Source organism: Buteo buteo, unplaced genomic scaffold (assembly GCF_964188355.1).
Source record: "Buteo buteo unplaced genomic scaffold, bButBut1.hap1.1 HAP1_SCAFFOLD_110, whole genome shotgun sequence".
In the NCBI taxonomy this organism is placed as follows: domain Eukaryota; kingdom Metazoa; phylum Chordata; class Aves; order Accipitriformes; family Accipitridae; genus Buteo; species Buteo buteo.
Window position 1 is genome coordinate 225616 of NW_027439274.1, and position 13942 is coordinate 239557.

Here is a 13942-nt window from a genome sequence, read left to right on the forward strand (position 1 = left end):
CAGTTTTCTCAGCAGGTACTTTAAAAGCTGCAACTGCTTAGTGAGAGACGTTAGCGATGAAATAACCCTTAATTTCAAGTGGTAACTTACAGTGGCACAAACTTCTGTTCAGTTGGTTCTAGACCTCGAGTATGGCAGTTGCACTCTTTCTACAGAAGACAAAGAATATATTATTCTTTAATACAACTCTGTTGTTATGTTATTATCCAGTGTGAGATAGCTGGGAAGAATGTTAAGTACTTGATTCGTTGCACAAGATGAGTCGGGAATTGAATGTCGATGTGTTGGTAAAGGAATTTCTCATTTTCCTTAGTTTTTTTCTGTTTGGAAACTGGAAGACCTTACAGTGAGAAAGTAATTTGTAAAGCTCTTCAAGGTTTGTTTTGAAGCTTTGTGATGGATTTCTCTCTTTCTGCTCATGCAGTGAAGCAAACCAGCAGGAGTCCAAAATGTCCTCTTCATCAGAAGAAAAAGCCATACCAGTTGCAACAAACCCACAGCTTTCTGAATCCCTGCAGGCAGAGGGTGAATGTACGTACAGTATGTGGGAGATGTTATGTGAGTTAAGGCAGCTGAAGGCCTCAAGTAAAACATGCAGTTTGCCATAGCGCTACAGGTGTCTCAGACTGAAGTAGTACTAGCATGTTACTGCTACCTTTCATTAAACTGTAGAGAGAAGAATACCCTCCTCAGAGAAAGTCCTTGTAGAAAATGCATAGCCAATGTTCCTGTTCTGGATAAAGGTACTGAGAAAACGGGTAGAATGTCAAATATTAGAAGGAGAGATCATTATGTATTTCGGTGTTGTACACCACTACTAATTTGTGTGCTATGGGATCTGCTGCTTGAGTTACTATTTTGAAAGATGATGCATCCCTCAGTACTCAGGCTGTGAAGAATAACTAGCTGCCGGGTAGATGGTTCTGGTTTCTAGCGTTTGGGGAAAGCCCGATGTATGTGGCAGGATGGAGAACTGTATTCTTGGCTCCTGCTCCCTCTGTTACTTCCTGTTGCTTAAACGCATCTCATTTATAGAGCAGTTAAGTTAAAATGATATAAATCTCTTCCAGCTGTGATACGTATCCTTGACAGCGAGGAAGTGGTCAGTACTCATTCAGAAAATTGCCTTGAGGGGAAGTGTGTGGATTTACCTGAAGAACGTAACCCAGAAGCAGCTGGAGATGAAGGAAACGTTCCTTTTCCACAGGAAGAAGTAACTGTTTCTAACAATCTTCCTAAAACTGAGGAAATTAATGTAAGTAAACTATTTTCCCATTTTCTACTAAAGAGAAAACACCTTGCAAATTGAGGACAGTCCTGTCTAACTGACGATTAGAAGGCATGCAAAACCGTCTCAGTTTCTTTAGCTGGGTAACACAAGTCCAAACCTCGTTGGGTAAGGGCAGATAGGTTTTTCTCCTACGCATTTGCTGTACCGATAACACAGAATAGAACCTGTCAAGACTTGGGCCTTTGAGAGCTGTAGGAGTGCCAAAACCCGCCTAAATATTTTTTAAAATCACCATGCCTTCATTTGGTTTGCTAGACTGTAAATGTTTCTTATTTGACTTAAAAAAAGAAATAGTTTTAATGTTAAAGACAATAAGAAAAGTTGGGGAGTGCAGCTTTTCAATACCGGAGGCCGTTTACCAAATGACAAAATGGCGTGGGAACCAAACTCATTTTCAGAATGATTTGGGTGCTTAGATCCTTTGCTATTTGTTCCTTATTAACATAAAGAGAATTCCCAGTAATGAGTTAATTTCAGTGTCAAGATATTTCCAGCTGCCTAAAACTCTTTTTGTGTGCGTGTGAAAATGCGGGGGTTTTAACATCTCAACTTTGTAAAGTATGAATTTTAAAAGGTTGTTCACAAGGGCTGAAAATCAGAGCCAGAGATTCCTCAGTTGTGGCAGGTTTTCCCCATTGTTCTCACTTCTGCTGGGGCCGATGAGTGATTTGGATTCATTGTGGATGTCCTCTAAGTACCACATAGAGTATGCTGTCGATTTCCTGTAGGGTTGTACTCACGGGAATTAGTAATAGTTAGAGTGAAATACAAACTGAAAGGTAGGCGTAGCACAAATAGATTGGTCTCAAGCAACAGAAGATGCTTTTCGGTGTCGCAGATTTCAGATGAAGTTGAATAGGCAGTCGCTTACGTCGCTCGTCTCGGCTTTGGGGTTTAGGACAACGCTCTAGAGAAGATGATTATAGACTTGGGAATACATAAATCACTCACTTATGGGAGTAAATGGAGAATTTGTGATGGGAAGAAGGGAGCCGGTACGTGAGACGGTCACAAAGCTGCTGCAGTCATTCCTGTAGCAGTAGAGTGAAGGTTTTCCTGCTTTCGTTATGAGTGGTTCTTACTGAGTTATACGTAAACGTGTCTTTTTGGCTTGTCTACCTTCACTGAATTTAGGACAAACTACTTACTACTTTCTTGGTCGTAGATTTGTAAGCATAAAAGGAAAGTTTATGCAGACTGAGAGGGTTGTCAAACATTGGCATGTGCTGCCCAGGGAAGTGGTTGAGTCACCATCCCTGGAGATATTCAAAAAGCGAGTGGACAGGGTACTTCAGGACATGGTTTAGTGGCCATGGTTAATGGTTGGACTCGATGATCTTGAAGGTCTTTTCCAACCTAAATGATTCTACGATTCTATGATTCTATGACTAGTATTTCTCGAATTTAGCTTTGAAGCGTGGCATGTTGCTAGATGCGTGTTGCGCAACTCCATGCACTTGTTCTCAAATTTGCGCTAATACCTCGCTTGCAGTCTGTGCTCCCTGCCGTGCTGTTAACGGCCGGTGGGAACCGGGCTGGAGTTACCCTGTCGTTGCACTTTGTAACGCCGGCTTATGACAGGGTAGAATTGCTGGTGGTCGTGAAACTAGTCTGGTATTTGTACTCGGTATTGCCGTCACCTTCGTACTTTGGGAGCCATCCATCGGAAACTATCAGTAATTACAGCTTTTAGCTTTTTTCCTCGGCGAGCCCGCCTATGGGGGGCATCTCCGTCCTTCGGGTGCCATCGCCTGGAGACTGTTAATGATTCCACTTTTTACCTTTTCTCCTTGGGGAGCCAGCCTAGGGAGGAGAAATCTTCCCGCATCTTCCCCTTCTCTGCCAGGCTAATTCCAATAGTGTTTGAGGACTTTGAAAATTTGCATATCCTTGGGCTGCTGAAACCAGCATGGTCCTATGCGAGGTCTCCTGCATGTCGTTCAGGTCTTGTTTAGGGTTGAACAACTGTTTAAGAATACGATCAAAGATGATGCTTTAGCAACTTTTGGCAAGGCAGGAGGCAAGAAAATAAGCAGATTCTATGGAGACTCCCGCTGAGTGGCTTCCTCCTTCTGCCCTCTTTGGCTAGCCCTATAACTTAGAGGGTTGGGCAAAGGTCTTCACGCGTTGATTAAATTACCTTGGCCACCTGAGTCACTTGAAATACATAACAGAGACTACTTTTGCTCTCAGCATAAAAGCTTGAGTGTCTCATGTGGCTCTAGCAGGAGAGAATAATTGCTCAGTACGGGGAGCTACAAAGGCTGCGATGGAGGTATTTAGAATCTATGTGTTGTCTCCTGCAATCCAAGTGATTCCTTAAAGTGCGGTGTTGAGTTGTGCGATGTGATACCTGGCCAGTTTGACTAAGTGTTGCGGTGACACCTATGATGAGCGAAACTTTAAGCTTGGGGGACATCGTTGTACTTTGCCCCGTTAGATGCAGAGTCGGTCACTCTGTGTGGATTTGTAGTCAGTGCGGAAAGTACTGCAATGTGATGATTACTGCCAGCTGGGTGTACAGCTTGTATTGTAAAACTGCTCACTTTGTTCACGGGTGGTGGCAAATCGTTAGTCATGAACAGAAGTATCAGAAATGGAGCATGTGATTGCATACACGGGATACTCTGTTCTCTGTCCCTTAAACGCATAAACTTTTACCTGTAGTAGAGAGTACATGGTATGTTTCTAACTTTACATTTGGTGGTGATCGGAAAGGAAAAGCAGCATTTCAGTGTCCTCAGCTTCATCTAGCTCAGCCTGAAGTTAGTCTGTTTGGTAACTGATACTGCATTAAGAGACCTTTTTTAACTTTAGGTTCTTGAAGACGGTGCGGTTAAGGCACAAACCTCAGAAGAAGCACCTGAAACATCACCATGTAGTGAACTACATCCCTCAGGCAATCTTCAGTACAGCTATGATAGTACAGAGCAACAGTTTGCATGTCATTTGCCTGATAACAGAGATGGTGAATGTGATGCAGCTGAGGGAGATGGAGAGCTTTTTCTATCTCAGAGTAATTTTACTTTAGTCTTGGAAGGAGAAGAAGGTGAAGCAGAGATGGGAGACCCTACATTAGTAGATGCTTCTAAAGCAGCTGGCACAACAACAGAGGAAAAACCTGTCAACAGTTTAGGCAATACTGAAAACCAAGAACATGTTACCAAGTCGGTGTCCACTGTAACTAGTGATCAGGCATCTCAAAATATTGCAGAGTCGCTCCCGTATGTGCCTGAACCCATTAAGGCAGCTACTGCTGAGAACTTACCGGATGCAATCAAAGACACAAGAAGTAAAGAATTTACATCTGAAGTTGCAGAACAATCTATTCATGAAACCATAGGTAAAAAGGTAACTGGATTCCAGAAGGCAAAAGCTCCCTTAAGAACTGTGCCAGAAGGAGTGGAAGACGAAACCAGCGTACGTCAAGTAGAGTACGGCATCGCTCCTGGAACACGTGCAAGGGGACAGCTGAGTAGAAGGCTAAGTACTCCATCGGCAGGCACTCAGCAGCTACTGAAGACAGGCAAACCAGGTCTGTTTGCACTGTCTCCTAGGAGAAGTAGCAGGCGAACAAAAGAAGCACCTGAGACTTCTAGTCTTCAAACGGAAGAAAATGCTCAAGAGGAGCAAACACTTGTGATGCCTGTTACTCCTAGGAGAGGCAGGAAGCCTAAACCAAGTACTGCAGGAAAAGTAGAAAGCAGCCTTTCTGATGGACAAACATTGTCCCTCCCTACACAGTCCGTAGCCGCTACTCCAAGAAGAAGATTAAGGAGAGCGAAGGAAGCTGCAGCTGAACTCTTGGGAGAGGCTAATGAGGAAACTTCTCTTGCTGAAGGTAGCGTTATCGCTTCTGCTACTTCCCAAAGGACTAGAGGAGGGAAAAGTTCAGCAGGAGGTCAAGAAACTGGCCAGACTGACACGGGTCATAAGATAAAAACGTCAGTCAGTCCCAGCAGAAGTGCAAGAAAACTGAAAAGCGTTAATTTACAATTTATGGAAAATATTGTCAAGGATCAAGAGGTGCAGCCTAGTGCCCAACTCCTTTTACCGGTGGCAACTCAAAGAGGCAGAAGAAGAAAGATGAGTTCATCAGAAGTTTCAGAAAATTCTGACCTTGATCTGTCTAAATCATCGCTTCCTCAAACAGAATTCAAACTTCCCGTCACTCCGAGGAGAAGTGCTAGGAAGCGGGCACAAAATCTCCTGGCAGACACAGAATCTCTCTCTGCTCAGGAAGACATGTGTGCAGGTGGGAAAGTGGGAATCCTCGATACTCCTAAGAGAAGAATAAGAGGAGTCCCACATGCTAAACTAGAAAAAACACATGCTCCTGAGCAAAGAGCTGCCCAGCCAAACGAGGAATCAAGCACACCCAGGACTGCAGCAGGAACAGGGCGTCGGGGCAGAAAGAGACGATTAGCATTGGAGGAGAGCACAGAGGAGGAGGCCTTCCCCCAAGGACCTGGTGGCAGTCCTATGATGCTTAAAGAGAGAAACCCATCAAAATGTGCTGCAATATTAAGATCTGTAATGGACCGTATTACAAGAACATGCCTAGTGTGTAAGTAAAGCCACAGATAACTCTCAGGGTTGTCAGTGCAATACATTTATTTGCTGGAACTTCATTAGTTCCCATGTAACTAATCAGATATAGCCTAGGTGTTGATTTCTGGTGGGGAAAAAAACAAGCTACAGGCAGAAACCAGTCCATAGTTTCTTGTGAGTTGTTAGGCAATGCTTATAACCTATTAGTCTAGGCCAATCTGAAAATACGAAGAGAGAATAGGATTTCAAGTAGTAAGACAGCATTTGTTTCCTATTCTGTTTGCACTTTTGTCTTCTATGCAAAACTTCCAGGTTTCCATTCCAGGAATGCTTTTTTCACCAAAGCAGTCAAGATCATGAGTGTCTTTGATATGCCTGGAGATAAATGTACCGCGGTTCCTTTTGAATTAAAGCCGTTTCTAAAATAAAATGCATTTTCCAATGCACTGTGCTGTGTGGATGACCCATCTGTGAGGTAGAGGGAAAAATGCATGTTACGGTCACTGATGTGGCTGTTTGTTCAGGTCACTCACTCCTTGGCTGTGACTCTGACCTGGCAAGGTCCAAGAGCAGGCTTATCCCACAGCAGTCATTGGTGTGGTGTGCATTGCTGTTGTTCACTAAACCATGAATTCTTAGTGAATGACTGATTGCTTGTATTTTGATACTACGACTGCAACTTCAATACACAGAGAGAGAAAGGTGAGGAGGTAGGTGTGCGATTTCTATGAGCACCAACAGCACAAGCATATGTAGAATCCTTCTGGAAGCAGGACGTTGGGAACAGTCTTGCAGAGGGGAAGTTTAGTTCCAAGTTAACTGCAGTACGCACATTGTCCCATAGCTTTCTGAAATACACTCATGTTTATTGCAGGGAACAAAGGAAGTTAAAATTGGACTTCTCAATATACTTAAGCCCTTAGAGATGCAAGTTGTAGCTTAACCATCTCATTATTTAAGTGCTCAATGGCTCTGTGAAGTTTGACTTGCATGCCCACAAGCAAGAACGTATATGCTTCTTAATCCATTTAAGGGACTGACAACGTAAGTGATGCCAGTTAAGCAATCTCAGTCTCTGTCAAATTCAGTGATGGCTTTTTGTAGGAATTTTACTTGTCTTAAACTGTCTTTCCATTCACTGCCATCAAACTCTTCTCATGTAAGGACATAACTGACCAATCTTCTTGGTGCTGATCTTTTTGGCTTTGCCCACCTGAACAGAATAGTTGTGATCTCAATCTTCAATACAGCTGTGATACTACAGAGCAACAGTTGCATGGAATTTGCCTGCTAATAGAGATGGTGAATGTGATACAGCTGTGGGAGATGAAGAGATTTTTCTACCTCAAAAGAGTAACTTTCAGAACTTTAGGAGGAAACTTTCTTATGTAAAGTACTTCAGTAAGGGTCACCAATATTAGCTTTACTCATTACACTTTTCATTTGTCTTATCTAGTTAATGACATAACGTAAATAATCAACCAAAAGGAAAATAATGTTAAGAGCCATATTCAGTTTTCCTCCAAGGTTCAAAATAAAGGAGGATGTAGACTGTGAAAACCGAGATGGACTTAACAGGTTTTGGTAGACCTTAGCTACAACAACAAAAAAACCCCCAACAACCACCACCACCACCAAACAGCCCACCCAGAAAAACCCTGAACCACCACCAGCTTGTAGGGCCACTCAGGCCTCCCAGCCCTGGCACCGCTGGCCACCATGGGGAGAAGAACTGCCGTGCTGCTGATCACGGTCTCATTGACAAACCCTACTCTTTGTGCTTTCTCTTCCATTTTAGCGCAACTCACTACAGGCAAGCTAGTAAGAATGAAAGTCAACATACCTTATGACAACAGTACAGAGTCACCTGGTCTCTATAATAACCCAGGGGAAAAAAAGAGACAAAACTGTTCCTTAAGCTCTGAGAAACAACAACTACTCTTTTATTTCACTGTGGGCACTCAGGCTTTGAAAGCAAGAACACCACAAAGCAATAGCACCCCTCCCAAAGAGGCATGAGGAGTAACTAGTTGTTTCATCTGCTAAGGCACTTGTTATCCAGGGCCTGCCTGCTTTTAATAGTTGCAGACTGGGGCCAAGCAAGAAGGCTGTGGCTGATTGTGAAGCTGATGCCATAGTGGTTCCGTTAAGTAGTAACTTAAAACTTAGAAGAGATCAAAGAAAATTCTAGAACTAGTACCCAACAAGTCACTGATTTAATATGCTTGGGAATTAAAACTCAATACCCTTTATGGGCTTGCTCGCTATAGCAAATAGTATTGTAACTTTTAACTCTGTTTTTCTTCTGTTTCTGCTGTAAACAATAGCACAGTGAAACTATTTTATGATTAGGCTTTTGCAGCCAAAGGAGTTTTATTGGAGTTAGACCCAGGAAAGGGGTTAGTTCATACAGTTCTGTCTTGACTTCAGAGTTCAGGCTTGCTAATAACAGAGAACTCAACACCACGTTTGCTGAGGCGATCGATCAGTTTTGTTTTGGAGAAAGCAGCTCCTGGAGAATATACACCACCCCTGTTAATGAAAATCAAAAGAGAAAAACATTAGTGGTACAGTGAGTGAGTGAGACCTTTTTTTTATTTTTTTTATTTTTCTTTTTTTAAGTCAAGGATGTATTTCACTGCCTGAGAAAGAAAAAGCCACTCTCTCCCACAGGAGAGCGTGTGCAGAATGTACCAAGCCAGCAAACTCAATAGAAACCATCCCATTAACTGAAAATCCAGACATTGATGCAACAGATGCAGCAAAAGCATTTCTAAAGACGTATGACTACATCCTTTCAAACTGAAAGGCAGATGAAGAGTAAATGGCTGTGAATCAGTATCTGAAGGTTTCATGTATTATTTTAATAATGACCTTAGAATTATTACATATATTACACATTACTACATAGGTGTATTACGATGACACACATAAAAGTACATTGAAATGCAGTGGATTGACCTTGGCTGAATGCCAGGTGCCCACCAAGCCGCTCTATCACTTCCCTCCTCAGTAGGACAGGGAGAGGAGAAAATAATAAGGAAAAAAAACCCTCACAGGTCAAGATCAAGGTGGTTTAATAAAGCAAAAGCAAAGTGTGTGAAGTTATCTCCCTTGCACAGCCATTTGGGTGAGGCAAGACAAAAATCCACAGGGTTATGAGATCTGCAGTTTCCAAGAGAAACATACACATATAGTAGCTTTAGGGGAGATCAAGCTGTTCTGCATGGGAAAGTACTTACCGTTTAGGCAGACAAGCTGCATCCTCCAGAAGAGATACAGCTGCTTGAACCATTGCAATTGGTGTAGCAACATAGCCAGGCTCTGACAAAAAAAAAAAAAACAACCACAAAAAACCCCAAACAAACAATGTACAGCGTGTTGAAATGTAGAATGTAATCTCGCTCTTACCCACAGCGTGCTGAAGAATAATCTCTTTGGCCACGAAACAGCCTTCCCCATTTAAGAACAGCTTTTTTACCTTGTAATCATCCCAAGTAGCTGGTGAAGTCCCTAAGATCTAATCTGGACAAATACTGCTTCAACTACAGGCCTATAACCACACAACAACCATGAGCGATCACCTCACAGGTGAGAGAGGGCTCTCCATTACAGCAAGAGCTTTCCCCATTCTGTGCTTAAATTCAGACTTTTGCTGTGAGACTGCTGCATTCAGCAGTTATTTAAAGAAGCTATGCTTCATTAACTCCTTTCTGAATACACATTCTTGCTGTCTCCAAACTTGACTTCAGGTGTCACCTCCCCTCAAAGGAATGACCTGAACACAGGTATGTTATAGCTAGAAATGATACTATGCCAGATCTGCTTAAGTTCACTCCCAGGGGACTGGAAATAAACACGTAGTAAGTCCAGGCTGCAACAACTGAAAACTAACGTTAAAACACTCTCCCTTTAACTGCTCTACTCTGCAAAAATGAAGGAAAGCGAATGACAAGGCAGCAAATGAAGGGGCTATTTCAAAAAACAGGTCACAGTGAACGCTACTCTCTGTAAAGGCTGTTGACTTTGTCCATGCTGCAAGTGCTCCTCAAGGGTGAGTAGCAGTGGAACCATAAACTTCTTTTCGAGTAGGGAATGTAAGGCAAAAGCAGTAAGCTGCTACTGACATACATACCTGGTCCTTTCACTTCAGTGCAGATCTTTACATTCGGTTTGCCATACTGGGGGTCTTGCCCCTCACTGTAACCCTCGCCAAAAAAAGTCATTGTAAAAGAGGTTCCATCCATCTGTAGTGGACAAGACAAATGTGGCCGCCAAAACAGTAACGCACTTATTATCAGGCAAGCACAAGTAGTAAATACAGGTATCTATTATGCCAAATTATGCCAAATACTATGATCTATCTAAATATGAGAGGAGTTATTGCTTAAAAGGTACAATCTCATCTAAATTTGTAATCACTTCCCCTTTGTTGGAACTGTTATTGTCCTGAAGCCCATTTATTCTCTCAGGGCTTTCAGTCCTGGGTTTGTACTACTCAGTGTCCCCCTGTCATCACCGCTGACAGATTTGAGTGCTGCGAGCCATCCATGTAAATACATCAGACCCAGCAACATGACCCATTTTCTCCTGGTATGAGTTGCACATACTTTGATGTCTAATAGCAGAAGGCATGATGATTTAAATATTCAAAGCTAACTGAACAGGCACACACAATGTGCATTTAGAAATTATTTCTCTGGGACTAAGCAGCTGACTCTAGATTACTATTCCACCATTATCATCACAAATCTATTCAGTAATTGTGATGGAAAACAGTCAGCTACCTGTTTCTGGGTTGGTCCTTTCTTTGTGAAGAATCCAGCAGAGAAAAATTCCGGGTACTATGTAAGAACAGGGGAAAAAACAAACAAACAACAGTAAACTAGAGGGAAAAAAAATATCCGAACACTTAATTCTTTTGTGTTCTGAACACTTACTTTTGTCAGAAGTTTTCTTCCAAAGCTAAACTTCACAAGAAGAAGAAATAAAATGCCGGCAAACATCAGCTTGATAACAGAGCCAAGGCCACCTATGTTCACATAAGCGCCATACTGCACCTGAGGCAAAAACATATTTCCAGTGGTAGAATTTACATTAAAATTTTTGCATCAGTGCATTTGTCAAAATGAATCTACCCCCAAATTAGGATGCAATTCTTTGATACAATAGATAGCTGTTTAAATAGGGCCTTAGACAATTGTCTTAGTTCTAAACAACTCTTTGAATAATGCTTCACTTTATAATTCATTATGAGAAGACAGTGTAACTACAGAATGGCGAGGGAGCGAGCATGGTAAACAAGAGTGGAAAACTTTAAAGAAAGATGCATTTTGGTATCCAATTCCAGGCTTCTTTCCCAAGATCTTCCTTTCCTCCTCTTACTGCTTTAGTTTAAGACAAACTGACGCCTTCCTTTAGAATTTCGGAATAGCAATGGGAAGCCTTTCTCATGAGTAGTTTCCAAGCATATTTTCAGAGCACTGCCTCACCTTCATCTCTTAACTGATGCCTGTGATTCTGCACAGCTCTTCTATACATTGTTGGTGCTGGTCTCCTCTCAGGAAACCATGGAAAACAAAAACTAAACACGACCACCACTTCACCTTGCCTTTACTCTGCACACCAGAGACCCAAGCATCCAAGAAGTCTCCAGATACAAACGAGCAGCATACGAATTCTTTATCAGAATGTTTACTACACTATACTGACCTGACTATAGTTGCACAGACTACAATTACAATGCTTTTAGAAGCTCCACTGATTAAAACGAGAAAAGCCTCTGCACAGGAACAGAATTTAACGTATTCGTCATTCCCAAAAATAAGGAAGCCTACCTCTCAAATGTTTCTGTGACTCAAGGCTTCCATTCCCTACAAACACAGGCCCAGAAATCAGATAGCATAAGAACCCTACAAGAGACTCTCGTATCTATTATGCTAGCAGCAATAAGCAAGCTCATCAGGCAGAGTATCGAGTAGTACGAAACAGGCCCGTGCACCCAGAAGAACCTGGACCACATCAGGTCAAACAGCTTGCAAAGGAGATCAACAGCACAAGCCTCCTTCTCTACAGAAGCAAAAGCACATCGCAGTTCATTACTATTTACCTAACTACAGAAGCCCTACTATGCAGATCTGCACTAAGAACAGTTACCACATAAAGGAAAGATGCGCTGAAAATGCTAATAAAGACACAGTATACCAAAACCAGTAACTTACAGGTGTTTCCTGCAACTCTGTGTGCAAGTAACACTGAGACCGTTTCACAACGGAACCATCAGATCCCATGAATCGAATGGAGTACTCTTTGAATTCCTGATTGTAAAACACAAGTCCTCTGCCAATGGAAAAAAGAAAGTCAGAAAAAATTTTCAAATGTTCACGCATACTGAAAGAAACAGATCATAACAGCCCTACCAATACTGGCTTTTTCCTCAAGCATTTTTATGACGTCACCTCTTTCCACTGAAAGCAAACCATTCCAAATTTATCCCTGGCTCAACTCAAAATTCCACGCGCTACAGCGAGGATGAATTTGATAATCAAAATAATACTCTCCTCACATTTCTTTTTTCCTTCTACCAATCGCTTCTGAAATCAAACACAAAAGTTTGCCATGTCAACAAAAGTCTCTTAGAACAAGTTAACTTTGAGACCCACTAAATGCTGGGACATGTTCTTTATTTTCAGTAAAATAGGAACAAATCAGTAAAACTGAACTTATCTTCAATTCTACTAGATGAGTATCCATCCGTTCATATTACACTGGAGTCCTAAATGCATCTTTTTAGTATTTAGCAATACGTTACCAACCTATATAGCAAATACTGGAGCTGTTAGAAGACAGCGTGTTTCACATCTTACGCTTCTTATACCTGCTTTTAAGTTTTGCACCAACTACTGGAACAGGGGCATATCCTATCTTTTTTCGAAGCTTCCTCAGGTTGTCTTGATCCGCAAGGCCATAAACAGCTGACTTCCAGGTCCCATCATGTGCACAAGAGCCCTGGCAACATACCATGAAACCGTAGTTAATTCACTATCTGAAGGTTTCATGTATTATTTTAATAATGACCTTAGAATTATTACATATATTACACATTATTACATAGGTGTATTACGATTACACGCATAAAAGTACATTGAAATGCGGTGGATTGGCCTTGGCTGAATGCCAGGTGCCCACCAAGCCGCTCTATCACTTCCCTCCTCAGTAGGGCAGGGAGAGGAGAAAATAACATGGAAAAAAACCCCTCATAAGTCAAGATCAAGGTGGTTTAATAAAGCAAAAGCAAAGGCCGCATGCAGAAGCAAAGGAAAACAAAAGCTTTATTCTCTACTTCCCATCAGCAGGCGATGTCCAGCCACTTCCCGGGAAGCAGGGCTTCAGGACACAGAGCAGTTGCTCCAGAAGGCAAACATTGTACTAACACGTGCCCCCCACCCCTCCTCCTTTCTCTTAGCTTTTATCACTGAGCAGACATCATATGGTATGGAATATGCCTTTTGTCAGTTTGGGTCAGCTATCCTGGCTGTGTCCCGTCCCAGAATCTTGCCCACCCCCAGACTGCTGGGTGAGGGCGGGGGGAAATATTGGAGAGACAGCCTTGATGCTGTGCGAGCACTGCTTAGCAGCAGCCAGAACACTGGTGTGTTATCAGCACCTTTCTAGCACCAATACAGAGCACAGCACTATGAGGGCTGCTATGGGGAAAATTAACTCCATCTCAGCCAGACCCAATGCAATCTCCACCCCTTACGCCATACCATTTGTGTCATGCTCAGGTCCCACCTAAGTTAAGACAGAGAAGATTTTATATTTTTATATATAACTGCCCCATTGTATTTAATTCTCATTACTAAATCCCTTCTTACCAACACTTACAACCTATCCTACATACTTAAACCACCTTTATACCCAACATACAGGTTTATACACTCTCATTAACTACTATTCCCTGTCCTTTAACAGACAGGTATTACTCTCCCAATCCATGCACTTCCTCCACTCCTCCCAATGCTCATAAGAACAGGCTATGACTTGGGCCCCATCTGTCAATATGGGTGCTCAGGACAGGACAGGAGAAGCAGTATGTTC

General features: G+C 42.3%; 1 protein-coding gene and 1 pseudogene across 1 annotated transcript; one reads left to right on the top strand and one right to left on the bottom strand.

The window, feature by feature from the left end:
• The window catches only part of LOC142028035 (protein ELYS-like), a 43016-nt pseudogene extending 35892 nt beyond the window's left edge, over positions 1-7124 (top strand).
• A 709-nt stretch (positions 7125-7833) lies between these two features.
• LOC142028032 (saccharopine dehydrogenase-like oxidoreductase) lies at positions 7834-13064 on the bottom strand. Its single transcript, XM_075022150.1, has 7 exons — positions 12720-13064; positions 12064-12181; positions 10783-10902; positions 10630-10686; positions 9978-10089; positions 9085-9166; positions 7834-8374 (listed from the first exon to the last, which is right to left on the bottom strand). The coding sequence occupies exons 1-7, from the start codon at positions 12863-12865 to the stop codon at positions 8269-8271; spliced, it is 741 nt and encodes a 246-aa protein (XP_074878251.1). The 5' UTR covers positions 12866-13064; the 3' UTR covers positions 7834-8268.
• Positions 13065-13942: the final 878 nt, after the last annotated feature.

Bases quoted from the DNA above. Each gene is read 5' to 3' on its own strand.
- LOC142028032 (XM_075022150.1), bottom strand. From the start codon at position 12,865: ATGGTATGTTGCCAGGGCTCTTGTGCACATGATGGGACCTGGAAGTCA. The intron at 9,167-9,977 runs GTATGTATGTCA...TTTTTTTGTCAG, and splicing joins CACTGAAGTGAAAGGACCAG to AGCCTGGCTATGTTGCTACA. The intron at 8,375-9,084 runs GTAAGTACTTTC...TTTCATTAACAG, and splicing joins GCAGCTTGTCTGCCTAAACG to GGGTGGTGTATATTCTCCAG.